The 15,429-nt window shown below is 36.3% G+C and overlaps 1 protein-coding gene across 1 annotated transcript in view; it reads left to right on the top strand.

Annotated features, from left to right (window-relative positions):
- Positions 1–6,155, top strand: part of LOC135197091 (uncharacterized) — a 22,529-nt gene extending 16,374 nt beyond the window's left edge. The window contains exon 5 of the mRNA XM_064224051.1: positions 779–6,155. Coding sequence (XP_064080121.1) covers positions 779–6,147 — 5,369 coding nt within the window. The 3' untranslated portion in view covers positions 6,148–6,155. The remainder of the gene's footprint in view (positions 1–778) is intronic.
- The last annotated feature ends 9,274 nt before the right edge of the window (positions 6,156–15,429 follow it).

Here is a 15,429-nt window from a genome sequence, read left to right on the forward strand (position 1 = left end):
TATGACTGTAATCCCACCTTCTCTCTATTTATTGTTTTGAAAGAGAATTTTTAAGGTAAAAGCTGTGTCTCGTTCCCAAAACTTTTGCCCAATCTTTTTGGGGCAGACGCATTAATTAGTTCCCATATCACGAGAACAAATTTTTGTTCATTCCAGTATCAGAGACCATTCGCATTTGATGGTCTCTCTCTCTCTCTCTCTCTCTCTCTCTCTCTCTCTCTCTCCCCGTTGTCTGCAAATAAACTCTCCAAGAAGAGGTCCATTGGAGGACGAAATTGCTGGGCATTTTCTGAGACATACATTTTCATTTTCGTATACGGAATACAACTGAATTACCATATCTTCGTGCCCAAGAAAATTACCAGTACTATCTATATAAATATATATATATATATATATATATATATATATATATATATATTATATATATATATATATATATATATATATATATATATATATTATATATATATATATATGTGTGTGTGTGTGGTGTGTGTGTATGTGTGTGTGTGTGTGTTGTGTGCATACTTATTTATATATATATATATATATTATATAATATATATTATATTATAGATCATATTATATATACTATATATATATATAATTATATATATGTATAATATATACTATTAATCTAAGATACTATTATATAGAAATATACTAATATAATAACTGAATACATTGTAATCGTTTATTCATGCATACATGCAAATACTTAAATATATATGTGTCTATGATTTGAGCTAGTAAGCAGCTATGCAACCCTCCACAGGTTCTTCAGGTCCATTAAGCTCTCCATCCATTAAACCATCAGTGCAGCCAAGTACAGAGTCTTCCGTGGCGCAGCCACCAACAGTCTCGGGCTCTTTAGCATCAGCAGAGTCTTCCTCGGGTAAGCCGCCGACAGATTCGTCATCGCCAACCGGGTCTTCAACTGGTAAGGCATTCACAGGTTCTTCAACAACACCCTCTTCAACTACCACTGCTGGGCTCATGCTGTCACTGAAAGAGGAAGCTAAGTCTGCTGTGACTGAGTCCCAAACTGAATTGGGAGGACTACTGGCTGATGCTGAGCAGTCCCGTATGAAACGCGCAGATGATAGTACAGCCAGCGTAATAAGTGAAGAGATTATCACAGAATTTAAGATTAAGATTACACGGTGGACAACTGATTTCGGACGGATAACTTTCCCAGATATACGTGAAATTAGAAACACAACGAATAGAATAAGGGCTATTAGAATACAAATAAAATCAGGCACGAAATCTTTATCAAATAAATCCATATCAGAATTGAAGGCCACCATCAAAGTAACAGCTATATTTTTAGGTGACATATCTAAGGCCATAGATGATGAAAAACGACAGGATAAATTGGCAAGCTCTAGTAAATTAACTAAAACAATAAAGGGAATAGTTGGAGATATTAGAGACAAGGCAGTCTCACTTTCCAAACGACCAGTTGGCGACAGCAGTACTGTATCTATAGATTTTGTAGATGAATTGATTAGCAGAATAAGAATAACTATAGAAATGGGTCCTCCTATAATAATAACTATAGATTTTGAATTGGCATTAAGTCAATCTGTATTAAAGTTGGAAGAAGTCTTAAAGAATATAGATACTGTAACATTCAGTTCTAAGGATATGGAAAAAATAACAAAGTTAGTTTCTGTAGCAGAAAATGCCGTTTCTGCTATTGGGTCTGCAGTAAGAGAAAATGAACGAAAAGCTGCTGCTCATGAGAAGCTGTTGTTATATAAGGATCTTCTGTCTGCAACTGATGTTGTCCAAGAAGGTCTAGCTAAAATAACTGCTGCTAAGGAAGCAGTCAGTGGAACACCCATTACCTCTTCATTCACCATTCCAGCAGACATAATGGAAGTTTACAGCATACTACAAACGTCTTTTGAACCTCTCACTTGGAGCCATACAGAAAAACTCAAGTCTTTTGAATTAGTAGCTAACCAAATTATTGGATTATTAAGTACTTCCAATGTAGACATTATTGGCTTGGAGAATCTAAAGAATGCCAATAAAGAACTTCAAAAACGGGCAAAAACATCTGTTGATGAATTAAATTCCAGAAGCTCAGTCATAGCAAAGGCAGATATTACTGCAGAAGCTAAGCAGTCTTTAACTGACATAGTTCAGTCAGTTAAAAATTTCAAGAACAAGACGGCAGCAACAGGCTCACCGAATCCCTTGGCCATTATTGAGAGTACTAGGTCTTTCTTGTCTGCACTGGATCCTGAATCATTGTCAGAAAGCACAATAACACAACTGCAGTCTTATGCTACACAGCTAGCAATAGATTTGGATCAAGCACTATCTGATAGTGTTGGGGTTGCAGGCATAGATGATATTCTGTCAGTAGCAGAGTCAGTTTTATTAAATATAAATGAAAAGCTAGAAATAATATCTAAATCCAAAGAGACCATTGATAAGATAGAGACAACTGAGAGAGTAATTACTCTGTTATCAGGATTTGAAACAGAAGTCTCTGCATTGTCTTCTAAGTTCTCAAGTTCAGGATCCCAGACTGAAGCATCGGTCATTACTGAAGTTGAAGATGTAATTGTTCAGGTAACGAAGGTACTTGTTAAATTTGTATCTAAAACATATACAATAGTAGAAGAGGATATAATAGATATTGTAGGGTATCTAGAGCAGTTCAAGACAAGAGCTAATCAGATTCAATCTTTTTCTGAAATTAAAGGTCTCAACCAGATACTAACTTTGATTCAAACTGCAAAAGAGGTGGTGCAAGGAAGACAAATATCATTCACTAAGAGTTTTGAGGCCAAGAAAACTTTAGATGACCTTGACTATAAAAGCTCCTTCTTATCAGAGCTAAGGTCGTATCTCTTAACCCTGAAAGACTTAGACTCTCCTACATTAACATCAGGAAGCTTGGTAGTCTCAGAAATTACTCAACAATTAGCATTTTGGAGTGAAGGCATCTTTTACATCCGGAGAGAGCAAGTTGATGAAGTGCAAGGTTATCTCTTTACCTTGAAGAGTCAAACCGCCCCTGGGGATAGCGTGAAAGGGGTTTCCAATTTACTTTCCATAGTATCGAATTTGGAAACACTTTTAGAAGGGGCCAAAAATAAAACACGCCAGGCTGATCAAGATACCGAAGGAAAGATTAACTTGGAATCTACCTATAATCTTCTTACAGAGGCAGCTTCAACTTTCCAACAGCTCATAGAGCTAACAAAAGATTTCCAAAGCTCTGAAGTAACATATCAGGTAGTAACGAAAGTCACTGAAAAAGTAGCAGAGCTAAGCAAAAAGACATCTGCAGTAACTTCACAGGAAGTTGATGAATTCAGGGCAGCACTGACAGAACTGAATGAATTTATAAAAAGTGGTGGAGTACAAGGGAAAATAAAAGGACTAACAGAAGACTTGTTGGATATCTTAGATGCTAAGAAATTATTGCAGAAAAAAATAAAGGAGGATCAAGTTGATAAAGTTGACATTATTAAAGAAATAGCCCAGTCAATTGGCAAAACATTGAAGTTGTTAGAGACTGTATTTGTTGATGAAAATAGTGTTAATATTTCAGAATATGAATTTTTAAAATCTGAGAAAATTGATGAATTCTATGAATTTATTGTGAGAGTAGAAGAGCAGCCCGGTTCGCTAGGTGACCAAGATTTACAGGATTTATTGACAATTACACCAGAGATCCAGTACACAGTATCATCTGCCAGTGAGTACAGCATCATTACTGGCTACAGAGTAAATTTGACTACAATCCTTCGAAAAGCAAAGGATATAAATGATACATTATCTGGAATAATTGTTCAAGAAGAAACTTTGAAAAGAGACAGCGAAAAGCTCTCCCTCTATTCAGATCTTGGGACATCTCTGTCTGAAATTGTCTCCTCACTAGGAAGAATATCAAAGCTAGAAGCTGACTCTGATCCTAATAGCTTTAAAGGGGAATTTGATGCTTTTAAACCAATACTGCAGAGCCTCTCAGAAAACTTGAGTCTTTTCGATAATCCTTCAGAGTTATTGAAGTTCTTAGATTTGCTTTACACAATAGAAAAAAGCAACAAGAAACCAGCAGGAACTGACTCACTTTTAGCTCTAGCAGAATCAACATTAAATTCAGTTAATAAACAAATAGAAGACACAGAAACTAGTAATCTCATTGCAGTGCATTTACAAAATTTAAATGCAGTTTCAGAAGTAACAAGTAAAATAGAAAAGGAACTTAAGATTACACTTGATAATATCAGTCCTGACAAACTTCTCGGGGAACCTAATAAAGATATTGAAGATACAATTAAATTTATAAACACCTTGAGTTCTAATGTTGGTTCTGTAACAAGTGAAATCATTTTAGATTTGGCAGGCAGACTTTCGCAGATCACATCTCTACTGAGTGAGCCAACAAATGAACAAAGTGCCGGTAATTTGTTATCCTTGAAGAAATCTGTAGAGAAGTTTGCAGACAATGCTGATAGATATACAAAAGACCTCCTTGATCGGGAGACTGTCAAAACGCAAATTAAGGACGTTCAAAGTTCAGATGAGATCCTGAGGAAAATCGAAGAGGAATTATCAAAGAAAATCAGTACAATAACTGAATCGGATATAACAGACTCAGGAAGCTCGGAACCGGAGGCAATTTCAGGTCTTACTTCCAAACTGAAGAAGATATTTGATAAGTCAGTTTATGAAGTGAGCGCAGCAGAGCTTAATGAATCTCTTAATGCTCTGAAGAACCTGGATGTGACCGAGGGTGTGGAAACTCCTGGAATATTTGCTTTGCAATCTTTAGTAAAACGATCAGTTTCTGATTTGGAATTAGAGAGTCAGTTTTTGAAATCCACAGAAGTGGCTAGAAAATCTGTTGATATCTTAGCAGCTTCATCCCAGTATATAGCTGCTATAGAAGACCAGTTACAGAACATAATTAATTATTTCCGAGGAGATAAAGATAAAGATAAAGGATCCAGACCAGTTGTAATTACGGCCATTTCAACTCTTCTGGGAAAACTTGGGGATGAGGAAGTCAGTTTTTCTTTTGTAAAAGATATTGAAACTCTTTCAAAAGATCTTAAAAGCCTCGACCTTCAAATGGCAATCAACACAGGATCTGTTATTGAAGCTTTGGAGTTGACAAGAACTGCCAGTTACAAGGCAACGCAAGCATTAAAAGATCAGGAGAGCATCTCAAAAGAAAGACAGAGAAATGTGTTGTATGAAAGATTAAGCGGTATCTTAAGTCAAACTCGGGAAACACTGCAGACACTTGACAGCAATAAGACACTTAATGGACCTTTATTAGATAATGAAGACATAACTCAGTTTTTCAGTCTAATCAAAGAATTATTTGGAACTGCTGAAATAAAAGGAAGGAAAATAGATTTACTTGAAGCAGTGTTAGAAAAAGTAAAACGCCTAAGCTCAACTGATCTTGCAGGTAAAGATATAAGTGGCATGACTGAAGCAATAGACGAAGCTGGCCAATTAGAACAAAATATAAAGGATGAGTTGTCCACATCCAAGAAAGATGTAAAGCTTTCTGCCAAGAAAACAACAAAGCTCGAAATAGCAAAGACTTTTGATCGTATAAGCAGCATTGTGACATCGAAGTTATCTTCAATAGGTATAGCAACACAGCAAATAGATGTTACAGAAATTTTGGACTTGCAGAAAACAATTGAAGACATTGATCTGGATGCTGCCTCATTTGAAGATGTATCAGTTTTGAAAGAGAAGGTAGATGCTCTCGAAAAAATTGTCATAGTGGAAGGTACAGGCATAAATAATTTGAGAGATCTGAAATCTACTGTTATATCCAAAACTGAAATTACTAAGCAAAGTTCAGAAGTGTTCTCGGCCATCAGTGAAGTATCAGAGTCAAGCAGGTCATTGACACAGATAAATGAAGCTCTCTCTGGTCTGGAAGAAGAATTGTCCAGTGTTACAGTCTCGAGTAATAACCAGGATGACAATGAACCAACCGGCATACTATCTGAGATATTAGAAGCTACCTATATAGTAGATCTGTCTGGTCTTTGGAGTTATCTACTGAAAAATTACAAGAAATTACCGAAAAACTCCAGTATGTTAAAAAGAGTGTTAGTTTTGGTTCAACAGTACTTCAAAAGATAACTTCCAGAATAAGAAATTCTAAGAAAGTTATAAATAAAGAGTTGACAAACTCCGAATCCAAATCAGATAAATTTAAAAAATCAACATTGTTATCGGACGTACAGAGTAAATTTAAGTTTATTTCAAAGAAAGCTGAGGAGATTGTTTCATCAAACCAACAAGAAACCGATGCAGATAAAGAGACCGCGGGAATAGTTTCCCGGTTCATTACATTACTTAAGCGCTTCAAATCCAGTGCCATTGATGTTCAAGAAGAGGACCTGACCTTTATAAGTGACAATGCTTCAAAGTTAGACATTCTTCTTGCCAAGAAGGCCAACGTTAAGGGAATCTCAGAGCTGAAACGTCTAAGTGAATCCGTCCTCGAGGGATCTTCGAAGGAAATCAAAACAGCTGAGAGAGACACAAAAAGAGGAAGCGTAATAAAGATTAGAGCTAAACAACAAAGTGCTCTGTCTAATGCAGAAACACTGTTGAAGGAAATTTCTCAGAAAACAGCATCCTCTGCATCGACAAATGAAGAAGTCAGTGTACTAGAAGTAGATAAAATACTTGCTATCATCAAGCTAATCAAGACTGGAACTGCTAAAGAAAGTGATATCCAAGTACTTGAAGGGTATACAAAGAGCTTGAATTCTCTTCAGGGAACATTTACTTCTGGCGTGAAAATTCAAGGATTACAAGATGCTCTTTCGGTAGTCAATAGTCTCCAAGGTTCATTGGAAAAAACCCAAATAGGAGATTTGTTTGACAGCAGTTATTCTGATGAAGTTTATAAACGAAAGTTATTCAAGTCTCTTCTATTGGAGACTTCTGATGAATTAAATTCATTGGTCATAATTGCAGGGAATGGAACCGGAGATGCCACTACTTATCCAATCTTTGCAGATTTGCTAAAGACTATTCAAATACTTGAAAAAAGATATTCGGAGCAAAATGTACTTTTGCTGAAAGATCAATTACAGATATTAAGAACAGTAAAAGCCACCATACCAGAAAAACTCTCCAGTAACTGGTCTCAAAGAATTGTACCAAAAAACGAAGTCTGTCATTATTTCTACGGAATCTGGCATATCTCGTTCAGATAATATTGATCTAGCTTCAGAAGATGTTTCCAACTCGAAAACGGGACTAGATTTTATCTTAAAAATAGAGAAAACAATCCAGAAGTTATCAGCAAAATCAGGAGCCAACAGAAAGATAACAGAAATAAATGAAATAATTGAATTTTTCAAAAATACAAAAGATTTTACATCAAAAGAGATTGCAATTTTAAAAGAATATCAATCACTGTTCGACAGATATGATGAAGAAATTACTAATGAAAAAATTGAGGGACTAAGTGATATTAGTTCTTTAATCACTACACGCAAATCACAGCTGCAGACAAGAATAAAAGAAAGTGCTCTGACATATAGAGCAGAAAAACAGTCAGTTTACATAAATGCAGCTAATAGTCAAATTCAAAAAGCTTCTAAGACATTGAGTAGTTTGAAAACTGCTGATCTAACTGCAGATGTAGAGGAAATCGAAGAAGTGACAAGATTTAGCATATTCCTAAATTCAATTGACAGTCAGTCACTCTCTGCTGTTGAGATATCACAGATCAATGAACAAACCAACAAAGTCTTTGCTGCAATCTCTAAGAGCACTGTTAAGAATATTGCATATCAAAGTATCATAAGTGAAAAATTAACCCAGTTCAGGTATGTTGCAGAGTCCCAACTGCAAATAAGAGAAGCATCTGACAGAGAGCAAAGAACAGCATCAGTTCTTCAAAAGTCTCGAGATGCAATTCAAGACAAATCTTCTCGACTGTCTTCCCTCAAGCAGGCAGCTTCAGGGCAACAATTTACAACATATGCCGAGAGTACAGTCGTTACAGATTTGTATAACTTTTTGTTGTCATACTCATATGATTTCAGGTCTGTTGACGATGATTTCATTATAAAGTTACAGCAATTCGATATATCTGATGATCTATTTTAAGAATATTCCTCAAGGGGTAGGCATTAAATATCTAGAAGAAGTCAGTAGCCTAACAGACAAATTCTTGGCCGTAGAAAAACAAGCATCTGAGAGTGTCGCAAGACTTAATTCAGTTTCTGTAGTGAAGGATTTGGAGAGCTCATTTTCACTGTTATCCAAAACTCTTGATCAGTTTATATTTAGCGATGACTCCAAAACAGATGAAGAAGGTGCTGTGAATAATTCTCCAGCTGAACCTTCAGATACCACCTTAGGTCTTACAACAGACACTGATCTCACTACTGAATCAGCAGCAGCAGGTACACAGGAAGGGTCTCTTGACGATGAGCTGGCCAAAGAAGCCGAGCAATTGGAGTCATTTAAAGTGATTATTAAATATGTTCAAGACGTATCATCAGGCTCAAAGGACTTCAAGGGACAAGAATCCTCAGAAATTTCCGAACAAATAAGAAACCTTTTAGAAGAGGATATCTCTAAAGTTTTATCAAGATATAGTATCACTTACATTAAGAAATTTTTGTCTACCTTGAACCGTGTATCTGTGCAAGTAACTTCTTCTGTCGATAAAGCAGAGACAGAAGTGAAGGTCCAGAAGAGTTTTTCGAAAATTGAAGAAACGTTTGAATTATTAAGCTCTATAAGAAAAACCTTCAAACAAATTTCAGACACAAAGAGAGGATCTAGTGATATTATTTTCATAACCTCCTTAATAAAGGAAATTCTTAAGAGGTTTACAAGTGTTCACTTCATATCATATGAGGATGTCGGCCTCTTAAGAGGCTATGCATATCAGTTAAGTGCTGCAAGTGCATCATCCAATACAGTGTCACTGGATTTGGGAGACTTTGAAGGAGTTTTATCCGACACATATGCCTTAGTTGCGTCTTCTTACACCTCACAATCATCATTCATAACGGCATCACAAGTTACCACCTCATCGTCACAGACATCAACCGAACAGTCTTCCAGTTTTACTTCATTTTCTTCTAAATCAAAGTCCTCTGTTACATACAGCAGTGATGAAGTGGTTACTATAAATGATATTCGGCAAACCTCTCAACAAAATTATATACAAAAACAATTTACGAGTCTTTTATCATTTGCTAAGGACTCTATAACTGCATTGAAGAATTTAGGGGATAGTAGTCCAGCAGATAGTTCAGGAGACTCTGGAGCAGGTGGGCTTGTGAGTGAAGACACTGAAGAAAGTGAGCTAAATATCCTCCTTTCACAGGTATCAGTAACTTTGAGAATTTTAACCTCCAGTAGTAACAGTATTGATTTTAGCTCCCTAACACAATTTGCATCGTCTGTAAATGAAATTAAGTCTTTTGCAAGTTCGAATAATACAGTGAGCCACCGACTATTAGATGACAACCTTGCTCTAATAACATCAGCCAATGATACCTTGAATTCACAAATTCGGTCAACTGAAAAATATTTTGTAGAGAGTCAAAGATTCTTGAATATTCAGCAGTCATCTTCTTTAGTAACAGATTTTACCGAAATTGTCGGTAGAATTATATCGGACTCTGCAGACAGCACTAATGAAAATGACACTGCTCCCACTGAAGTAGAAAACACTGCACTGCAATATTCTAAATCTATAACAAGTTTCCTATTCGAATATAGCTTGAAAAGATCTGCAATTACTGAGGAAGCTATAAAGGCCTTCGGGGAAAGTGTTAGATTTTTCAGAAGTATCAAAAGTTTCAGGGGTATTCGTATAACAGATGTGACAATATGGAAGAACTTCTTACAGGAACCTGAAACCGAAACTGTCGGGGTATCTAGGTACTCAGCAAGTAAAGGGACTATTGTGAGGGCGAAAACACAGAAAGACTTATTGCTGAGCAACCGAGCTAAGAAAGCAGTCAGTGAATATCTGACCCTACTCGAACAGTTTTCAGTATCACTTGACGGATCATCAGAATCTACTTCCCCTTCAAAACTTCAGCTTGTGAAAATAATTTCAGAGTCTCTAGAAGTCTCAAAACAGTGGGAAGTTGGTAGAATTGAAAATCGTCATGTAATTCTGTTTGAAAAATACATAGTAGAGCTTAAGCAATTGTTAGTTTTGCTCCGAGGAACAAAATTGATAACAGAGATAACATTATTACAGGCAAGCTTAACAGTCAGCCAGAAGACCATTGAGACATCTCTAATAGATATTGATGGAGAAATAAAAGAAGATGAATCTGATGCTCAGATTGATGGTGTTGATCAGATATTTACTCAGATTCATTCATTTGTTGGACAGCAAATTGCCACCTTGAGTGGAACTAACAGCAGTTCAGGGGCTGCAGGAGATGCAACAAACTTGCAAGATTCTGGTATCGAAGGAAATATCACCTACCTTCTAAGAATTATCAGAAACTCTGAAGATATCATTACAGTTGATACCCAAGAGATATACACAACATTCACATCAATAGTAATTTCACTACAGAAGGTATCTCTAGCAGGTTTGACTGTGAAATTCCAAGAACTTCTTCAAGAGATTACAAATCAAGGTGAGTTTGTAAAATCCAAACGTCAGTCAATTGTGTTTGAAAGAACAATTACATCTGCATCGAAATTGTCATCTGTTGTGCCTAAGGAAGTCAGCATAAAAAGTCAGAGCTATAATACCTTAGTATATGTAGATGATATTGCCAAAATTCAAGAAGAAGTATATAGACTCCGAAGGCAAATTCATTCAATTACGAGAAGTGACGTTAGGTCACTTTCAAGACTACAGTTCATCTTAAAATCGACCATTAAAACTTATGGTTTTAACATTGCTTACCTCTCTAGAATTACTGAGACTCTATTTAAAATCCAGATTTCAGCTGAGAAATATAGTAAACAATCATTGCTTCAAAGCAGATACAAGACATCTGCCACAGTGTACTCAGCTGCATCTGAAGAAATCACCAGCGCAGAAAGTTCTATCGCCAATATTATTGCGTCAGGTGATGTAACATTGGAAACAGGAAATGATACTAATGAAGCTATAGTGAGTGCATTTTATTTCTTTATCAACTCTACATTTGATTCAGCACTGCTCCCAAAAGATTTAGGGGGCGTTATTAGCAACTTCAGTTTCAGTTCTTTGCAGGTTTCAAATAAGTTAGATTACAGTTTCCTGAAGAATACCCTTCACATCTTGAGGCGATTTACAGAACTCAATGAGCAAACCACTGTTTCTTTACAATATATAGAAAGTGCATCCCATATTACTGAGGTCAATGGACTTATAGCCGGTGCAGTCGAGAAATTGAAAGAATTTGTTACTTCACCTGGCAGTGACAATGGCGAAGGTTCTGGAAGTGGGGAAGCTCCACACAATCTAGCAATCCAATGCCAACAGCAGAAGTAACCTCTGCTTCTGACAATGCCAGTGACACTGTGACTGAAGGTGGGGAATCATCCCTGACCATTGATGATGTAGTTGGAAACATTTTGACAATTACCGATACAATATTTGCTAATAGATTAGTACTTGAGAAATCCTATGTAGAAGACCTGAATTACTATAGTAGCATTATAGGTTCTCTTCCAGTTAACGTTGGGAAGAACATAAAAAATTTATCCAAGGTTATAAACCATCTTTCCCAAACTTCTTCATATCTAACCCGAGCTACTCATGCATTTGAATCTGCTTATCAAGTTTCAGAATCTTACAGCATATTGAAAGCTGTATTTGAAATGAATAACCTCATCAGGGAAGCTTTGGAAAAATCCCTCAGTAGTAAAGGAACTGCACAAACAGCAGGTCTTATTAACTCTATTGAAGAATATTATAAGATATTCATTAAAGGATTCACTTTCATATCTCAAGGTGACATCAATGCATGCTTTGGGTTAGTGTATGAGCTTAATTCATTGAGTGGTATACAAGGTGATACAACAATCAATTCTAACTCTTTATTATCTTTGGTCGAAGAAAGTGAAAGGACTTTGTTAGAAGCAAATGGTTTCCTTTCTGCTCATTATAATTATTACCGGAATGTTTTGTATAGACAAGTGATTAATAATGACAATAATAATACCCTTCAGGCCATAAAGCAATTGGAACTGGGCTCTTCCTCACAATTTGCGTACATTCTTTTTGAAATTGAAGGTTTATTGTCAGACATCATTGCTGAGTTAAACCAATTCAAGGTTGGAGGTTCATCTTCTGACAACAGTACTGAACTCGTAACATTCAATGATATTACTACTGTCCTAAAGGCTACAGAAACTGATCTGAATGGTCTTCAGCTCAACACCCTTTACCGATTAGCTGCCATTGTAGATGACCTCAGATTTTCAAATGAAAATAATATTCAAGTTAATGAAACCTACCGGAATGACATTGTTATTTTCGTTGAGAAAATAAAGGAAACAATAAACATCACAGCAACGATAACAGGAGACTATGGAGTAAGTAGTACACTGGTACTTCTGTTGCAAGAAGTCGCTATAGTTATCACCCAGGCTTCATATGAAACAGAGAAATGGATATATGGAGCGCAGTGCGGTTCTGTGTGCCCTAATGTTAATGATGGGACCAGTGGCTCACCAGTTACTTCAGGTTACACTGACGCTTCAGGTTCTGAATCAATAACTAGTTCACCGAGCAGGAATATTACTGTTTTAGATTCTGCATCTTTCCAAGAATCTTTTGACCAAGCATCAGACATCCTTGTGCACTGGACTTTTGATAGTTCATCAGTAGATTTCAGATCAGTAAGACAGTTTAAGAACTTCATGAAAAGCTTAGAAAACACATGTCAACTAGTTCAAGGCCTCCACTTGTGGGACCACATACTCATTTCATCAAATATAACTCTATTATCTTTACTTCAAGATGTCTATCTACAGCAGAAATTGGGAAGGGCTAAAACTGAGGAGGCTCTACTGAGATATGAAAATGCTTTAGGATTCTTAAGATCTAGCACTCTCTTCGCTGAGGGTCCTGAAGAGAATGCAGGGAACACCAGCTCTCAGAACTTAGGTGATGCTCCAGATAATGGGTTGGAAATATTCACAAACCTAATTCATGCAATTACCCTTTCAAACCAAATTCTAGAAACCTGGGCTGCTGCTGATTATAACATCCGAACAGATGAGAAGGAAGCATTGGAGTCTTATCAATCTAAAACTAAGGAACTTTTGAAGTCAGGAAATGTCTTGGATGGCATTGACTTCACTGCTGTGGAAAACGATACTGACTTTACTACTGTATCAAGCAATTTCGCTCTGGCTACGAGCCGCCTGGAAAATTCAGTCTCAGAGCTATACAACTTCTCAGTTGAATCATCCAAGGAGAGATCACATGTCCTTGGTAAAAACTTCTTCCATCAGACAAAGCTACTTGTCTCTTTCTCTATATCCCTTATAACAGAATTAAAGAAATCTAGTGACAACACTTCAACTACTCCTCTCGGCACTAGTGAATCACCCATGCCTATAGCTAACTCGAGTCTCCAAGGGTGTGAGAAATTATTATGCGCTTCTGAAAAGTTAAGAGATGCTCTTCTTTTATTGCGTAGCCAAACTCCAAGTTTGACCTTGAATGGAACTGAAGAGGTCTTGAATAAGTTCAATGCCTCTTTCTTAGATTCATACTCCCATGAACAGTTCATTTATGGTGAAACAAGGTCATCGTATACGCATTTACAAAGGCATTCAGGCTGCTTGGAAATGAAGATCCTGTTGTATATGATGACGTACTTAGTGTATTGGAGGATTCTGTAACAGTAATTGATGAACAACTGGCTAAACTCGAATCTCAGACTGTCACTACAAGTGTTGATATTTCATCCTATGTGTACATCTCATCCTAATGCATTATGTTAATCATGTGGGCATCACAGTTTTGATGAAATGTATTACGTGATTGCTCACACAATTTTTTCTTTTTCTGCGGTGACTGTGCACAGTTTGATAGTGAGACTAAAGGTTCTTTATTCATGTTGTTAAATTCTGTCCTGCATACCTTTGAAGAAACTAACTGATTCATGAATTTCTGAAATTGGTATAACAAAAACCTATCAAACAATCCATTCAAACTATAATGATAATATTTTTTAAATCGGTTCATGCCATTATATTACTAAAAGAATATCTTCAAGAGCAGACAGTACAAATAACCTATCTGCACCTATCTATGCACGCAACATAGCAAAGGCCATTTTCCATGCACAATTTCTTTTTACGTTCACCAAATTGACAACACTGTTGGAAATACTAATAAACCAACATTGGGAAACAACAACAAAAAGAGCTCCTGGTTGATACAAACACCAGTTCGTGTGAGCTATAATGAACAAACACTTTCGAATAAAAATGAGTCGCAATACCTTTTATTCATAATTAATATTTTCATAATAAGGCTTCAGTAGCCTTTGAATATTGTAAAGTGATATGAAGTTATGAAGTTATGAGCATTGTTTGTGAAACTACATTTTTCCATATTGTTATTGTTATGAATAAATGCAGAATCCAGAATGTGTTACAGTGTTTTGCATCACCTTGTGTAAGGAAAACCTTCCTAAGAATTAGCCTGAAAAAAGCGTGGGATTGCTATCAGGGCAATAACGGAAGAAAAGAATTGGCTGCCGTTGATGGGACGTCCAGTTGTTTCCAAAAATGCATATCCTACTTTCTAATTGTAAAGGTTTGAAGCTAATCAGGGCATTCTAAACAATAAAATTTACAATCTTAATTCACTTTTGTTTTACAAAACCTATATGTGATGATAATATTGCTTGTGAAATGGTATAGATAGACCTAGAGGAAACGCTGAATTTGTTTTCAACCACGAAGAACACCGATTTTATCTTATTTATTTACTTTTTTATTCTTTTTGCTAACTATGACGTTGGCCTTATGGCAGCAGGGCTCTTACCCTTGGAACTGCACATTGCTTTCTAGATTATATATTACATGCTTGCTCAGGAATGGAAATCTTTCAGAGTTCGCAAAGTATGAGAACCGCCCGGGCTTCTGCACTAGCCACGAATTTCTTCCTCAATACATAATCCCCGATAATTTGTATTTGCATTAGTGGTATAATTCCTATGGTCTTAGGTCCAAATGTAGATTGGGGTGTAACAGTAAAATTTATCAGCGCAAGAAATTATGATTGTTTTAAAGGAAAACAGAAATATACTAGAATTAAGACAGGAATTTCATAAATTACTTTCAATGTATAATGGTAAGCAATGGCTACAATGTCATTGGTAGTAACAACGCTGTTATGAAGCAATAAAGCTTCGCGATAAAAATGACTGATCCATTTAAAACCGAAGACGAATAGCGCCA

This window comes from Macrobrachium nipponense, chromosome 18 (assembly GCF_015104395.2).
Source record: "Macrobrachium nipponense isolate FS-2020 chromosome 18, ASM1510439v2, whole genome shotgun sequence".
Classification (NCBI taxonomy): domain Eukaryota; kingdom Metazoa; phylum Arthropoda; class Malacostraca; order Decapoda; family Palaemonidae; genus Macrobrachium; species Macrobrachium nipponense.